The sequence below is a fragment of the Hordeum vulgare genome, chromosome 3H, assembly GCF_904849725.1.
Source record: "Hordeum vulgare subsp. vulgare chromosome 3H, MorexV3_pseudomolecules_assembly, whole genome shotgun sequence".
NCBI classification, from domain to species: Eukaryota; Viridiplantae; Streptophyta; class Magnoliopsida; order Poales; family Poaceae; genus Hordeum; species Hordeum vulgare.
This window is the reverse complement of record NC_058520.1, coordinates 388,517,278-388,532,906: the sequence shown is the minus strand read 5'-3', so window position 1 is coordinate 388,532,906 and position 15,629 is coordinate 388,517,278. Positions and strand designations below refer to the sequence as shown.

General features: G+C 43.1%; 1 protein-coding gene and 2 long non-coding RNA genes across 5 annotated transcripts; 2 read left to right on the top strand and 1 right to left on the bottom strand.

Moving 5' to 3' along the window:
• Positions 1 to 1,162: 1,162 nt before the first annotated feature.
• LOC123443940 (polygalacturonase At1g48100-like) lies at positions 1,163 to 5,454 on the bottom strand. Of its 2 annotated transcripts, none has more exons than XM_045120505.1 (7): positions 4,784 to 5,454; positions 3,612 to 3,743; positions 2,798 to 2,974; positions 2,672 to 2,716; positions 2,381 to 2,588; positions 1,826 to 2,016; positions 1,163 to 1,752 (listed from the first exon to the last, which is right to left on the bottom strand). In XM_045120505.1, the coding sequence occupies exons 1-7, from the start codon at positions 5,231 to 5,233 to the stop codon at positions 1,357 to 1,359; spliced, it is 1,599 nt and encodes a 532-aa protein (XP_044976440.1). In that variant the 5' UTR covers positions 5,234 to 5,454; the 3' UTR covers positions 1,163 to 1,356. The 2 variants fall into 2 exon arrangements, with proteins under 2 accessions (XP_044976440.1, XP_044976441.1); XM_045120506.1 differs by having other exon boundaries at positions 2,672 to 2,713; positions 4,784 to 5,452.
• On the top strand, positions 2,506 to 6,329 carry LOC123443941. Of its 2 annotated transcripts, XR_006630890.1 has the most exons (4): positions 2,506 to 2,598; positions 2,677 to 2,732; positions 4,278 to 4,388; positions 5,788 to 6,329. It is a non-coding gene; the product is annotated as an uncharacterized LOC123443941 (long non-coding RNA). The 2 variants fall into 2 exon arrangements; XR_006630891.1 differs by lacking the exon at positions 4,278 to 4,388.
• Positions 6,330 to 6,851: 522 nt separating this feature from the next.
• On the top strand, positions 6,852 to 7,626 carry LOC123440011. Its single transcript, XR_006630253.1, has 2 exons — positions 6,852 to 7,244; positions 7,322 to 7,626. It is a non-coding gene; the product is annotated as an uncharacterized LOC123440011 (long non-coding RNA).
• The last annotated feature ends 8,003 nt before the right edge of the window (positions 7,627 to 15,629 follow it).

Genomic DNA, 15,629 nt, shown 5'->3' with positions numbered 1-15,629 from the left:
GACACCTTTCGATATTTGGGGTCAGTGTCGCAGAAGGATGGGAATATCGATGAAAATGTGAACCATCGAACCAAAGTCGTATGGATGAAACGGCGCCAAGCTTCTGGCTTTCTCTGTGACAAGAGAGTGCCACAAAAGCTAAAAGGCAGGTTCTATAGGACGGCAATTCGACCCGCAATGTTGTATGACTTACTGTTGGCCGACTAAAAGGCGACATGTTCAATAGTTAGGTGTGGTGGAGATGTGCATGTTGAGATGGATGTGTGGCCACACAAAGAAGGACCGGGTCCAAAATGATGATATACGAGATAGAGTCGGGGTAACACCTATTGAAGAGAAGCTTGTCCAACATCATTTGAGATGGTGCATAACGGACGGCTAAAGCATGCTGATAATGTCAAGAGAGATCAGGGTAGGATGAACTTGACATGGGAGGAGTCTGTAAGAGAGTTCTGAAGGCTGGAGTATCACTAAAGAACTAGCCATTGTCCAACATCGTTTAAGATGGTTTGGGCATATTTAGCACATGCTTACTCCAGCGCAGAGCGGACGACTAAAACGTGTTGATAATGTCAGGAGAGATTGGGGTAGGCCGAACTTGGCATGGGAGGAGTCTGTAAGAGAGTTTTGAAGGACTGAAGTATCGCTAAAGAACTAGCCATGGACAGGGGTGCGTGGAAGCTTGCTATCTGTTGAAGTGTATATGTGGATTGCCTAGCCCTTTCCATTTGTTCGGACTTTTGGTTGCGTTAGCTAGTGCATGAAGCTTAACATGGTATTAGAGTCCAAGGTCTTGAGTTCAAGTCGTGGCTTTCACAATTTATCAAAAAATTTGCTGATGCTCCCCTTTGTCCACGTATAGGCCTCTTGAGCCATACCTCTGAGTTTATCCATGTGTTGACTTTCCGCGTCACAAGTGAGAGGGGGTGTTGAAGTGTATGGTGGATTGCCTAGCCCTTTTCATTAATTCGGACTTTTGATTGGAGTGGCTAGTGCATGAAGCTTAACACTATCCATGTGCCAGAACCATGGTTGCGATATCTTATGGGTTTCACCTCTAGTCTACCCAACTTGTTTGGAACTAAAGGCTTTGTTGTTGTTGTATACTTTGTATTAGCATAGAATAATATGATCTATATTTTTTCAGCTAACACACATAATCTGTCTGCCTGCCCATTTTATATGAAAATATCTATGTTTGCTTTACCACAAACATGACACACTTGCCATGATAACAAAACATAAATTAACTGTGTATATATGCACATGACGAAGCAATGGTGCAAAGGGTCGGAAGCATCACAACGACCACTCACGGATAAGCACCAACTAATGGATGAGGATACTATCTGTGTTTCAGCATATGTCATGGTATGACTGCAAGTTGTTCCCAGCAGGTTTTCCAATCTGCAGACAAGCTATGGGAGGGATGGTTGGCGTGAAGAGTTCCCCAAAAGCTTGCCAACAGAATGGATTGTTTAGGTGGTAGTGCGCTATTTGCACGGGTTTAAGTTGTACTCCGGTAAGTGTGATCCCTGAACAAGGTGAGCTGTCACTGCATGCAAAATGGAGAGGCTTGATTGTAAATGTCCCTCTGATATTCTCATACTGAACGCCTGATACCGCCACTGCTGATGTTTGATTTGTGCAGGTTCTTTTGTCGCAATAGAACTGGTCTATCATAATAGGTGTTTGAACTTCGGAGACTTGTATGTTTGAGAACCTTATGTCTTGAACCAGCCCTATACCACCCTGCAAGGAGAATTCAATTGGCTTAGCTCAGTAGGTATCATGAGTTTATTCTGCATGCTCTTTCTGATCTTACCTGCCAGGTCTTGATTCTGACACCAGTCATTGTTCTGAACATGTTGACATCTCTTACTGTAACATTAGAGACGCATGCTTTTGTGTTGTCCCGGCCTAGTCCACCAATGCTGATTCCATGGCCTGGTCCACAATTCACATTGTGTATGTATATGTTGCTACATCCTGTCTGGATGGAGATGCAATCGTCACCTGCATCGAACAAGACAAAAGATGCCATGTGATCTGTGCTATATACTTATTGTACCATTTGTGTGTTACTGCAAAAGATGCTTCGATATGATTCACCGCCTTTTTCCAGTGTACCCTAAGTCTGGAACTGTCCCTGCACTGCAGAGCTTGCAGAACAGAGGGACATGCTTTCAGTTGATCATATGCCTTATATTATACTGTAGTTTATTGGAATATATAAATTGTCTTGTGTTCTCAAATTCTTGTTGAAGATATGTTTCACGTGGACCCGTGTTGGCAAAACAAAATTGCTAAACATAATATGAATGCATGCTAGATTGGCAAAACAAAATTCTTCTTGAAGTTAGTCATAAAGAGGAATTACCGCAAGCCAAGTTGGTATGATGAATGCTGACATCTTTGGAGTTCTGCAGGTGTATTCCGTCGGTGTTGAGACTGTTCTCAGGGGAGGATATTGTCAGGTCGTGGACCAGCACCCCTTGACAGTTGTCAAACTTGAGATGGCACTGTGAGCTGTTGACAATTGTGATGCCAGCCACTACGACATTTGAAGAACCATAGAACCTCAATGCCTGCATCAGAGTATGGAATCAAAACTGTGAGAGGTTTGTTTTGGTATACAGTTCTGAAAGTGCACTAAAGATACTGATCTTACCGTAGGTTTAACCCGTGGCATCCTTTCAAGCTCCTGATTGTACTGCTGGAATGTATCCAAGGTTAGTGATTAATAGACCAACTTTTGAATTGAGTGATCTAGTAATACTAGATGGTCGGGTCTTACTGTGTCGTCATCCTCATCGTCATTTGGGTCTGAGTAGGTCCACCACTGTTGCCCCCTACCATTTATGGTGCCACTGCCTTGAATTGATAATCCACTTAGTTTGGTGAATTCAAGCCATTGAAGCAAGCCAGAACCCCATGCTTTAGCATTTGTTGGGGCTAAGATCGTTCCTTCCAGCTACAAAATTAGCACATCATTTAGCCCCATTATGTTTTTGTGTTTCACCTTTGCCAGATTGGAGTTTGTTTCTCTTTGTACACATGAAAAATTTCGTTTCATTTTTATTTCAAATAGCCCGCCACTTGAAACCTGCTGTGGTATGGTCTTAGACATAGAAACAATTTAAATTATTATGTTTCATTGGAAATGTTTTACGGTCTTAAACATGAAGAAACTTTGAGTTATTTTGACATATCGGATGTAGCATTGCAATCTTTTACATGCCCATAACATCAAGAGATCATTTTCCCTGCATATATAAGAGTAAATAGGATGGTGTATCTATACTACTCCCTCCGTTACTAAATATAAGTCTTTTAGGAGATTCTACTAGGGACTACATATATATATATATAGACATATTTTAGAGTGTAGATTCATTTATTTTGCTCCGTATGTAGCCTGTAGTGAAATCTCTAACAGACTTATATTTAGGAACGGAGGGAGTAACATAGAAACTTTATCGCTAGAATAATGTGGGCCTGCAGGTGTTGTAAAAACCTACCACTTCTCTAGAATAAGGAGTTGTATTGTTCAATGCAACTAATGGAGAAAGCTTGTTCAGGTATATATTTGGCATTAGGTGCAGAATTACCTGGAAAAGAATGTTTGGTTTGCAGTAAGGCCCAGAAAACGAGATTGGCCCTACAAGGAACTCTAGTTCTGATGGTACGAGAACTGTAGACGCTCCCTGCTTGCACGCAGCAGCCCACGCTGATTGAAAAGCCTGCATGCACAGTAATTTATTAGAGTTTTGTTCTCAAAAGACTAGACTCTAGTACCATAAAATGAACCCAGCGGCAAAACGCACTTGTAGAGCTCAGATCCCTAAGCTAATCATAGTATATACTTCCACTGTGCCACTACCTAGAAAGCGAGAATTTCTTTTGGCTGAAAAGAAGCCCAAATACACTGTTGAATGTTGGTCGAAGCTTAATTTTTTGGAAACTTGCAATGCATCTCCCAGTTTTCTAGAATTTAACTACCATTGAATCTTTTTTCCTGTTATGTATTTTGGATTTCAAGTATGCCTCTACATAAAACATTTCAATCTTTTTAATTTTTTAAGATAATATTTAAAGAACTGGTTTTCCAGAACTATGTAACACTAAAAAAAGGTATATTAGGTTCATCCCAATTTTTGCAATCAATATGTTTCTTGCGTGCAAAAAACACTTGAAAAAATATCGATATTTTTCTTGTGAACCCTGTTTTTTTAGTTGCTTGTTAACCCTGAATTGATGCCCACTTTGTTCACCAGGAGACCGTGATTCCTCAGAAAGGAAAAAAATAAAAGAAAAGCCGTACGAGCTTGGAGTATGGACATGTGAACAACAGAAGAATCCAAAAATACACAAATAAAAAATTTCCGGTAAGCACAGGCAGTCATGTAAATACTGACTAGAGAAAGCTATGTCACTAGTGACAATTTCCTGCGGCTCTGCACTGGGAAATATGCGAGGGTAGTCAGATGATCGTGGATTATGCATGCCGTGATGTCTGGCAAAAATCCAAATCTTCACACTAGCTGAAGTGCCACCCCAAACATACAAACACCGAAATTCTAATCTGGGAAAGCCCATGCCTAGTTTTCCTTGACTGATCAACACGGAACCTGTCATGGATTGCAGAAAGAAATGCGCAATGCAAAATGGAATTGGCAGTGAGAATTTGTGAGTCGGGGAATGCATGATGCTACACAAGTTAGCGAATTCTCTCTCTGGATAAAACAACGATTCTAAGGGAGGGGCAGCGATGTTGACCGACCTTTGTATCGTCTGAAACTCCATCACCCTTGGCTCCGAAGTCAACCACGTTAAATACCGCGCCCGGTGAGGCCACAGGCGCAGGTGGTGGCTGCGGCGGTGGCTGTGTGCCCTTTCCACAGCTTGGAGATGGAGGCTGTGGTGGACTTGTATGTCCATTGCTCTTGGCAGGGCTTGGTTTCGGGCTCTGGCTCGGAGTTACAGGTACATTGGGGCTTGGGTATCCTTTGCCAACAGCAGGGCCTGGTGGCGGGCTTCGCCGGTTGCTCCCGTGCTGCCGGTGAGAGCTGCCCTTCTTTGTCTTCCCTTTCTTCTTGAGCAGAGAGGAGCTCGGTGAGCTCCTTGGCCTCCAATGTTTGCCTCTCCTTGCGTCGCAGACATCAATGGTGGAGCATAGAGCGAGCAAGACAAGGAGAAGCAGAAGGCCCAAGCCCTTTACTCTGAGCTTCATCCTTGTGTCTGTTGTACCTGTTGGCTAGCTGTGTGGAGAGTGTTTGTACGTGCGTGGGAAGTAGATAGATAGGCAACATACACAAGAGGTGTGGATTGCTTGTGAGGAGGGAAAGACAGAGGGTTCTCTTTAAATAACAAGCTTCAGCTTGAGGGTGGCCATGTTTGCGCCTCTCAAGATTAGATGAAAATGAATGGGGGAAAATGGGGCCCCAACTCACGTGCATGCAAAGGTCTTGTAGCTGCACAGGGGAATGGTATTATGGTAGTGATGTCTTCTTGTTGCTTATGTTCCTCGTCATAATCAATATTTCATCCGTTCACAAATATTTGTTCACTCATTTCATATTGTACATAGTCTGTAGTGAAATAACTAAAATAACTTATATTTGTGAACGGAGGAAGTACTTCACAATTTCTTTATAGCAGTCAGTTGAGAACTTGAACCGCATCTCTTATGACATATTCTGTAGTCTCTCTGTTTTTGGCTCTCTGCTATAATCACATCTATGCCGTTTGCTCCGCATCTTCTTTGACACCGATTTACTGAAACAGGAATGAAGCATACACAATTTATTCACGAGCGGGGAGGAATAGTTTCGGCACCAGATTTTGTGGGGGAAACAAATCGGCCATGGTCCAAGAGATCACGTGCAATTAGACCGCCAGTATGTCCAGTTTGGCAGCTAATCCAAAATCCATATGCCATTATGGAGGTTATCGAGGTGATGTGTTCTTCATATCGTAAGACCCACTCGTCAATAGGACATTTTCCCCCCAAGCTCTTATATGGATGGTCATTCTGCCGATCGGCTTAATATGAGGACTCTACTAGAGCACATGCATCTCGCTGAAACAATATGCTTGTGTTATGTTTGCGGCTCTAAGAAACAATGAAGGAAGTAATAAGTAAACAAGAATGTCATCTCAGGCAAAGCTAAGAGCTCACTTGCTTCCCAGAATTTAGTACACAGAATGCTTTACCCGGTATCCTCGGTGGTTTTGCGCCCGTGTTCAATGATAGAGAGAGTTTGCTGTACGTTTATTTAATCTACTAGAAAGAGGAGTCATCCCAGATCCCCTCTCTTTTGTTTTTATTAACCTGTGGCTGTGGGGTGGAAGATTGATGCGTCTCTGGCATGGCTGTGCGCGCAGTAGAGTTATGTGTGTATGTGCCCACTTCTCGATCGGTTGCCAAAACCAAAGGCAGACATGTGATCGATCACTGACGGGACGAGCTAGCATCTAGTCCGTTCCTCAAGCATACGTACGTGCTCCCGTGCTCGTGGCAACGGTTTTGAGCTGCTCGCGCACACCAACGTTGTACGTGAAGGTGAAGGCGAAGGTGGTGTCAAGGAACGGAAGCCCGCCCACCGAATCAACGTCTGGCCATGAACAGCCGGGCAAGGGAAGAGGGGAGCGGTAGAAGACGAGCGCGCACATGCCCCGGGTCACATGGGCGACGGTCACGGGCGGAACGGAAGGGGCGCGCTTTGTCCGCGCATCGGCCGGGCCGCAACCGCTGCCTGCCCGCATCCGCATGCGGACGCCGTCGCCATCTCTGATTCTCTTGTCCCGTGCTCCTTCCTTCCTTCCTTGCTTGTCCAATCATTCATGCATGCATCCATCCATCTCCGCCCTGCCGCTCACGGCCGTGCATCCATCGGTGGCCACCAAAACAGGTTGCCCCGCTCGGTCGGTGACTTGATCAGCCGTGACCCCGCCCCTAGGACAAGACAATGGGTGCTCCATGCCCACACTTCTCTCCTACTTGTACGTGAATGAATGATTTTCAGGTAACTATAACTGGTGCTACATTTTGTGATGGCAAGACATAGGCCAATTAAAGAGGCCCTGGCCTGAATCCACATGCCCTTGCTCAGAAACAATCACCGCCCCCCCTGCACTGCACTGCGCCCGACGTCAGGCGTCCTACCGCGCTGTCGCAGAGGTGGCTCCAACACGTAGGAGGACATGTGGCCTTTCCTTGTCCTACCGTCGCGTTCGCTACGGTCAGCTTCGTGTACACCTCTCGCCTAATCTTCATTGCTTTCTGCGCTCGTCCCATTCTTTTATTGCACTGCTGCAGAATCCATTTGCAAGAATCTAATCTACGCTCAGATTGTCTTGGCGCCGGTCCACCTTCTCTTCTTTATACAACCGCATTCCGCAGGTGCCTGAATGATTTATACGCACGCAAGCGTGTCCTGCTGACAAGTCACAACTCACAACAGCAGCATTGATAATCTGATTGATACAGGTTCCTGTACATTAGTAGTACTCCATTCGTTCTTAAATATAAGAAAGATTACATACGGATATGTATAGTCATATTTTGTTTCATACGTATGTAGTTTTTTTAGTGAAATCTCTATAAAAATTTATATTTAGAAATGGAAGAAGTGTTACTTCGTTGCAGTCCATCTAAGGCCTTGTTCGGTTCTTTTAAATTTGAAGGGGTTTAGAGGGGATTGAGAGGGATTAAATCCCCTATAAGTTAAATTCCACCTAAATCTCATTCAATCCTCTCCAATTCCCTTCTGGAAGGGATTAACCGAACAAGGCCTAATATGACGTATACAGGCAACGGGGAGGTACACCCCCACAAGGCACAGCTGCTCTCCGTACATGAAGTTACTATAGTATGCAGTAACAAACACTCGACTGGTCACTCATCAGGCTAAGCCTCACATGATGCACTTTTATCGCAAGCGCCAACCTGCTGGTTTGACGATGAATCGGCATTTAGCAGCAACTGCTCGGTGAAAGACAAGCACAATAGCTACTACTGGCAGGGTCTCGTGTCCACTGCTTAATTCTCAAGGCGCCAACATATTAATACAGACATTCAGATAAATACACACCTTACAACTTGCTAGTAAAACAACGAACAAGCTGAACGCTGGATGCAGAATACTACAAGTAGTTGCAAACGAAGCAGCAAGTACGTAGTTTTGCAAGCTGTCCGGTCCAGACCTGTCGGCCTGACAGTCCTGGTATACAAAATTACAAATGAGGAAGCTCCTGCATTTTTTCTATAAAATAGCTTTTTATTATCTCACGATGTAGTACCAAGTGAATACAAATCATAGTGAACAATACCTTTGGATACAGAATCAAACACCAACAGTCTGAGAAAATAAAAAACAAAAATTGACGTATCAACAATAGTAAAGTCATATAGAACCGACATAGTGCGTATGTCAAAGGAAGCAGTGGACCGACCTAGAGATTATGTTACTATGAGGTGTTTGGTTCATTACTTTGTAATGTAATCGGTTTACACCGGTAAGAGATAACGTTAGATTTTGTTTGTTTTGACCGAGTGTAATCAAATAACGGAGGAATCAGATCCCAGCTTAGTTGTAATTCGATTCCGTCCAAACTCATGGGTAAACCGTTACCGCAGAAAAAAGGAAAATCCTATCTCTTTGCATGGGTCTTCTTTCACGATGTGGTTTTCTTGATAGCCTCCGGCAAGCCAACCGCCGCGGCCGGGCTCGCTCCATGTCCTGCATGGAGCCCCGTGACACAGACGCCCTCTCGTCCCTCCACTCAGCTCCTCCATGAACCCTCCTGGGTAGCCACACACTACAGCTGCTTCGGCGGCGCGACGGCGGAGGCCTTGTTAGAGCATATATCTCCATATGTGGTTTTGGTAATTGATGACAATTCCTATGGACTAATGGTTGCCTTAAGTTACATTTATAGGATTTGTCCATAGGCACTTCTTGAAGTCCATCTGTTGGGTTCAAGGAGTTTATATGATGACCAAGATTGTATTCAAGGTATTATCCAAAGTATGGTCATAGAGACACGTGGTTGATCAAGATCTAAGAGAAAGAGTAAATCAAGATGATCAACACACAAAGCGTACAAGATGTACCGAGAGGGATCAAGTGATCCCATGGTATGGTAAGCATTGTCCATTACGTGTTTGTGTACTAACCCATGGTCTTCGTGAGAGTTCTATGTGAGGGTTAGGTGTGTTTCCATGGGCTTGCGTCAAAGGAAAGATCTCATACAACCCATGAAGTATGACGTCAAGTTGTGATCGTCATCAAGATTGCGATGTGCAAGTTCAAGTGGATCAACACGAAGATAGTATGCTTGAAGCTTGTCGTCCATTGTGGTGGCAATGGGCTTGTGAAGATATGCTGAAGAATGGCTGACCCATAGTGAGTATGGGGGAGCAATCAACTAGTCTTCATCAAGCCAACGCAATCAAGAAAGATGGTCCATCTTGAGGAAGCCAAGATCATCATCATCTAGCTCAGGAGGACGAGGTGCAAGGTATTGGTTTGTCATTGATAGGTTTTCTGTTTAGGATAGATTGTTGTACTATCAAGGGGGGCTCTCAAGTGAGTAGCTTGATCGTATCGTTCGTTGAGAGCTCAAACCATTTGCATCCTTACATCATACTTCTTGGTTCTTGTTTGGTGTTTCTCTTTGTGAGTTTTAGAGCTTATGGTCATCTTCGTGACAAGCTCGAGTTCATCGAAAACGGAGTCCATATGCATCTACTATGATGTTTTCGATGTTGGAGTTTTTGCCGGATTCTTCATTCATAGAGGACTCGCATCTCTATATCATTGGCATTTTCATATCTGCATGGTCTTAAGATTTCCTTGTCGTCCTGAATCCAACAAGCTTGGGTTTGCTCGATTCGGAGCTCGTATGCGAAAGTTATAGCTGTTTCAGTGGCGAGCGGTAGTACCGCTAGAGTTGGCGGTAGTACCGCTGGCCCTAGCGGTAGTACCGCTAGAGCTGGCGGTAGTACCGCTGCCCAGCGGTAGTACCGCCCCTGGCCAGCGGTAGTACCGCTCCAAGTTTTTAGTTTCGTCATCTTTGCGGTTGTACTGCGTCGGACATTTTTGCGAAGACTTTCTTGGCGGTGGTTGGCCCGGTAGTATCTTTGCGCTACCATGGGCTCAGCGGTAGTACCGCTGCAGCCAACGGTAGTACCGCTGCAGCCAGCGGTAGTACCGCCGGAGGGTCAGCGGTAGTACCGCTGGGCTCGGGCTGTAAGTGGGGGTAACGGTCTGATTCCTTCCCCCACTATATAAAGGGGGTCTTCTTCCCCCTTGGCCTTACTTATCCGTTGAGCTCTTATTCTACCTCCATTGTTGACATTCTTAGAGCTTGCTAACTCTCAATCCCTCCAATGATTCTTGCTTGTTCTTGAGGGAAAAGAGAGAGGAGATCTAGATCCACAACTCCACCAATCACTTTCTCCTCTATGTGAGGGGAACCCCTTGGATCTAGCTCTTGGAGTTCTTTGTGAGCTCCTTGTTCTTCCTCTCATATTTCTCCATAGCTTTTGTTGTTGTGGAGGGATTTGAGTGTGAGGGACTTGACCACTTCGTGTGCTCTTGCCATTGCATTGGTTGCATCGGTTTGAGTTCTCCACGGTGATACGTGGAAGTGAAGTTTGAGAAGCTTATTACCTTTGGTACTTAGTACCCTAGATATTGTTCTTCGTGGATGCTTTGGCGTCCTAGAAGCTTGGTGGTGTCTCCGAGCTCAATCATTGTGGTGTGAAGCTCCGGGCAAGCGTCGGGGCCTCCAATTAGGTTGTGGAGATAGCCCTGAGCAATTTGTACGGGTACCGGTAACCGCCCCCAAGGGTTGCCACGTGTACGGGTTCGGTGACCTCCCCCAAGGTTTGCCATTTGTACGGGTTCGGTGACCGCCCTCAAGGGTCCCTTAGTGGAATCACGGCATCTTGCGTGTGCGAGGGCGTGAGGAGATTACGGTGACCTTAGTGGCATCTTGGGGAGCATTGTGCCTCCACACCGCTCTAACGGAGATTAGCATCCGCAAGGGTGTGAACTTCGGAATACATCATCGTCTCCCCGTGCCTCGGTTATCTCTTACCCGAACCCTTTACTTATGCACTTTACTTTGTGATAGACATATTGTTTATTGTAATATATCTTGCTATCACTTAGTTGTTTATCTTGCTTAGCATAAGTTGTTGGTGCACATAGGTGAGTCTAGTTGTTTGTAGGTTTTGTGCTTGACATATTAAACGTTAGTTTTATTCCGCATTTGTTCAAGCCTAAACCTTAATTATTTTAAAGCGCCTATTCACCCCCCCCCCTCTAGGCGACATCCACGTCCTTTCAGGCCTGCTCTTAGCACGACGTTGATGAGCGCCCTAATGGTGGACACGAGAACGAGCTCACCTTGTATAACGCCAGCCCAAGCCTGCATTCGGCGCTGTGAGCGGCTAACTGAGGAGCGAATTATGCCACCATGGCGTACTTATGGCGTCCTGGAGCAGCCAGGACCCAGGAGATGGCCCGGCGGGCGCACGAACTCCAGGCCATGGAGTCACGACGCTTCGGTGACAAGGACCGCGCGGTGGTTTGTGAGCAGCATCGCACCGGTGGTAAAGGCTTCGCTGTGTGACAACGCGAGCTAGAGGGAGATGGCATCGAGGACAAGAGCCGGCAAGCGATAGCGTTACAGCCGCTAGCCAAACAAATTGCGATTTTATTCGACTACGCTTACACTGACGACGTAACTTCATTACGTTTACATTTCCGTTGCTTCATCCGAACCAAACACCTCCTATGTTTGGTAAAAGTCTTTATGACCGTTCGCTCCAAAAACATATGCATCATCTTGAACAAATGTTGATATTCCATTCGGTGTAGGTAGACCATGTATGCACCATACAGTAATCCTACACCTAAGAAGGGTTACGAAGGGAGTTACATAACTTTCCTTCACTAATTCCCCACCCACCCCCCTTCGATTTTCAGGTGGGGGTGGGCCCCTCCTTCTCTTAATCTCAATCCCAATCTACCCTATTTAGCGCCACACGCGTCGGTTATCGGCAAATTTTGCTAACCGGCGCCGGTAGCGCTCCGCAAATAGCCGACCCATCTATAGATCCTGTTTGTGTTTTAATCCGTGAACTTTTTTTCAAATTGATGAACTCTTTTGAAATCGTTGAACTTTTTTGAAAACCGATGAACTTTTAAAAAAACAGGTGAACTTTTCTGAAAATCGGTGAACATGATTTAAAATTCATGAACTTTTTCAAAATCAATGAACTATTTTTAAAAATTGATGAAGTTTTTTTGAAAATCGATGATTTGTTTCGAATTCTATGAACTTTTTGAAAATCCATGAACTTATTTCAAACACCAGTGAACTTTCTTTCATAATCATTGAACTTTTTCACAAATCTAAACTTTTGAAAATTCTATGAAGTTTTTTTTTTGATTTTTTAATGACCAACGCATTCTACATGGGCCGGCTCATGAGGAGGAGTGCTGAAGGCGGTACATAGGAGGTCCAACATAATGAGAGGAGTTTTGCCATTTAAGGGCTTTTTTCTTTGCTAAACTGGGTCTTTTGGTCCAAAATTTCTACCACGTGTTGGAGTTTGTTCTAGGGCTGGTTTCCCGGGCAGATCATGTTTGAGGCTTCAGACGTCCGTTATAGGCAAGTTTGCAAACGGGGGTCTGAAGCACACCCCTCTTCTGGCAGCTGGGTTGGCCCGTCTTAACGTACCAAAAATAGGTGCGATAGCGACGTCCAAACTAGCGACCTCTTACAAACCAATCCGTGGTTGGATGGTTAGGAGGACTGTGGTATTCCCTGTCTATTAGAGTTTAAGTTTCAGAGTTGACATTGATTCTTGCATTTTCTTCGATTTATTTCAGGTCTTCCGGCGATGTGCTTTTAGTGTGAGGAGACGTTCCCGTAGACAACGAAGGCGTCAGTGACGACTTCGTCAATCTCAAGATGATGTGCCGGTTTAGTCTCTCGAAGGTGCACATAGGGGTAGGGTGTGCGTGCGTGCGTTTATAGGGGTGAGTGTACGCTCGTGTATGTGAGCGACTTCGATTGTACTCTGCTAAAAAAAACTAGCGCCTCTTATATCCTCTTCTGTCCGCGGGATTTTCTATTTTATTTTCCTTGGAACGGTTTTGTTCGGGTTTATTCTTTCTTTTTCTTTTTTCTAAACGCATGAACCTTTTTTCTCAAATTTGTGATTTGTTTTTTCAAAATTGATGAACTTTTCAACCGGTGAACTTTTTTCAAGATAAATAAACGTTTTTAGAATTAATGAACTTCTTTGCAAATTGATACCTTTAAAAAAAATGATGAATTCGTTTTTCAATTTTCATTAACTTAAAAAAACTCGATGAACTTTTTCCAAAAATTGATGAGCAGTTTTTAAAATAGATGAGTTGTTTTTCCAATGGATGAACTTTTTAAAAATCTTCAAACCAATTTTTATTTCATAGTTTTATTTTATAATAACCAGAAAAATCAGGCTGTTTTTTACCAGACCAACAACACACAAAACGAAACAAAACAAAACCTTGGCTGATTAGCGAGCGGCCGAACTCTCCTGGTCCGCGGCCTGCTAGGGGCGCAGATCCTGTTTGACGTCTTTAAGGGAATTCTCTATACGCCGGTCATTGCCACAAGCCCACAAGTAGTTGTCGCTTCGCACAGGGGCAGCTCACATTGGGCCGGCCCATTTGATGGTTTTGATTCACGAGATAAAACATCAGCTCACACTGGGCCGGCCCATTTGATGGTTTTGATTCACGAGATAAAACATCGCAAAAAGTATTCGTGCTAGTTATCGAACTGGCAATATCCTGATGAGGTACAAGCTACGGCAACCATCCCAACTGAATCCTCTACGTGAATGAATAACAACGCGAAATATAAACAAAACTAACAGCAACGGCAAAATTTAAACCAATTCGCGAACTTTTTGTCTTTTTATTTTCTTCACTGACTTATTCTATTTTTTTTTCTGTTTTTGTTTCAAAAATGTTCTGGATTTTCAAAAAATGTTCCATAATTTGAAAAATGCCCTGGTTTTAAAAAAAATGTTCTGGAATTTGGAAAAATGATCCGGAATATAGAAAATGTTCAGAAATTTAAAAAATGTTTTGTAATTTGAAAAATCTTACGGAATTTTAAAAAATGTTCCGGAATTTGAAAAATGTTCCGGAATTTAAAAAATGTTCCGGAATACGAAAAATTGTTCTGGAATTTTAAAAAATGTTCCGGAATTTTTAAAAATGTTCCATAATTTAAAAAATGATCTGGAATTTTTGAAGATGTTCAAAGTTTTTGAAAAAATGTTCTCAAATTTAAAAAAATGTTTCGGATTTAAAGAAAACGTTCCGAAATTTAGAAATAATGTTCCGGAATTTGAAGGAAATAGGAAGGAATTACTGGTTTTTTTTTAAAGAAAAAAACAAGCTGGGCCTGCCCAGTTAGGTTCACTGCATGCGTCATGTGCTTATTTGACGCAAAATGCGTCAAATAGGAGCTCCCGTCTTTAAGCGTCACTTATAGACAATTTGGTACACGACCCACACCCCTCTCAGCATTACGGCGAAAATCGGCGTCTTGTGTTTTTTTTCACACATTCACGCCGATTTTTTGAGAGGTTTTTCTTGATATGGGTTTTACTCGTTTAAGTTTTTATTTTTCTTTTTCTATTTTCTTTTTTGTTTCCCCCTTTTTATTCAAATGCGGGATATTTTTTCAAATTTAAAAACCTTTTGGGAATTGGAGAGCTTTCTTCAAATTTGTGATTTTCTTCAAGTTTACGAACTTTTTTTAAAATTAGTGAACTTCTTTCTAAAATTACAAAATTTTGCAAATCACAAACTTATTTCAAATTCGTAAACTTTTCTTAAATTTGTGTTTTTTGTCCAAACTTTGTGTATTTTCTTAAAATTTACAAACATCTTTTAATTTTTGTGAACTTTGTCAAATTTGTGATTTTTCAATTCATGAAGTTTTTTTTTCAATTTGTGGACTCTTTTGAATACATGAACTTCATTTAAATCACGAGCGTTTTTGGAATTAACAAAAAAATTGCATGTTCGTAATTTTGTTTTGAAATCTACAAACTCTTCAATTTCTGAACCTTTTCGAATGGCCAATGGTCAAAAGGCTAGTCAATGGTTAATAGGGTCAAGTCAACAAATGAAACCAAGTCCGTGTCCAATAAAAATAACATACCAAAGCCATATTTTCTCTCGCGAAGCTTTTATTCACGCGGGCCAACATTTAGAGGTATAAACGAAAGGTCATCTAGGTTGCCTAAGCAAACATGACAACCAATCCTTAATTTTAATACAAGCTTTGCTAGATTGTGAGTTTCGAAATTCGAGCTCCTAAACTCATGAACATTTGTGCAGGAATTAAAAGTGGTAGAATGATGTATGATTTCATGTAGTATGGCTCCATATATAGCTGGTTGGAGCTTTCTGTTTGATATCCTCCACTACCACCTTGCAGTCTGATGCAATATGAATTCTGCTAAGGTTGAAATCTTTCAGCGAGGGCGAGCGCCTCCCGAACCGCTAGAGCTTTTAGGGTTGGTGGATCATTGATTCCCT

What these genes read in the sequence shown, in the direction of transcription:
- LOC123443940 (XM_045120505.1), bottom strand. Translation starts at nt 5,233, where the DNA reads ATGAAGCTCAGAGTAAAGGGCTTGGGCCTTCTGCTTCTCCTTGTCTTG. An exon ending in GAGTTTCAGACGATACAAAG is followed by an intron (nt 3,744 to 4,783) that starts GTCGGTCAACAT and finishes CTGTGCATGCAG; the next exon opens with GCTTTTCAATCAGCGTGGGC. An exon ending in TCAGAATCAAGACCTGGCAG is followed by an intron (nt 1,753 to 1,825) that starts GTAAGATCAGAA and finishes TTCTCCTTGCAG; the next exon opens with GGTGGTATAGGGCTGGTTCA.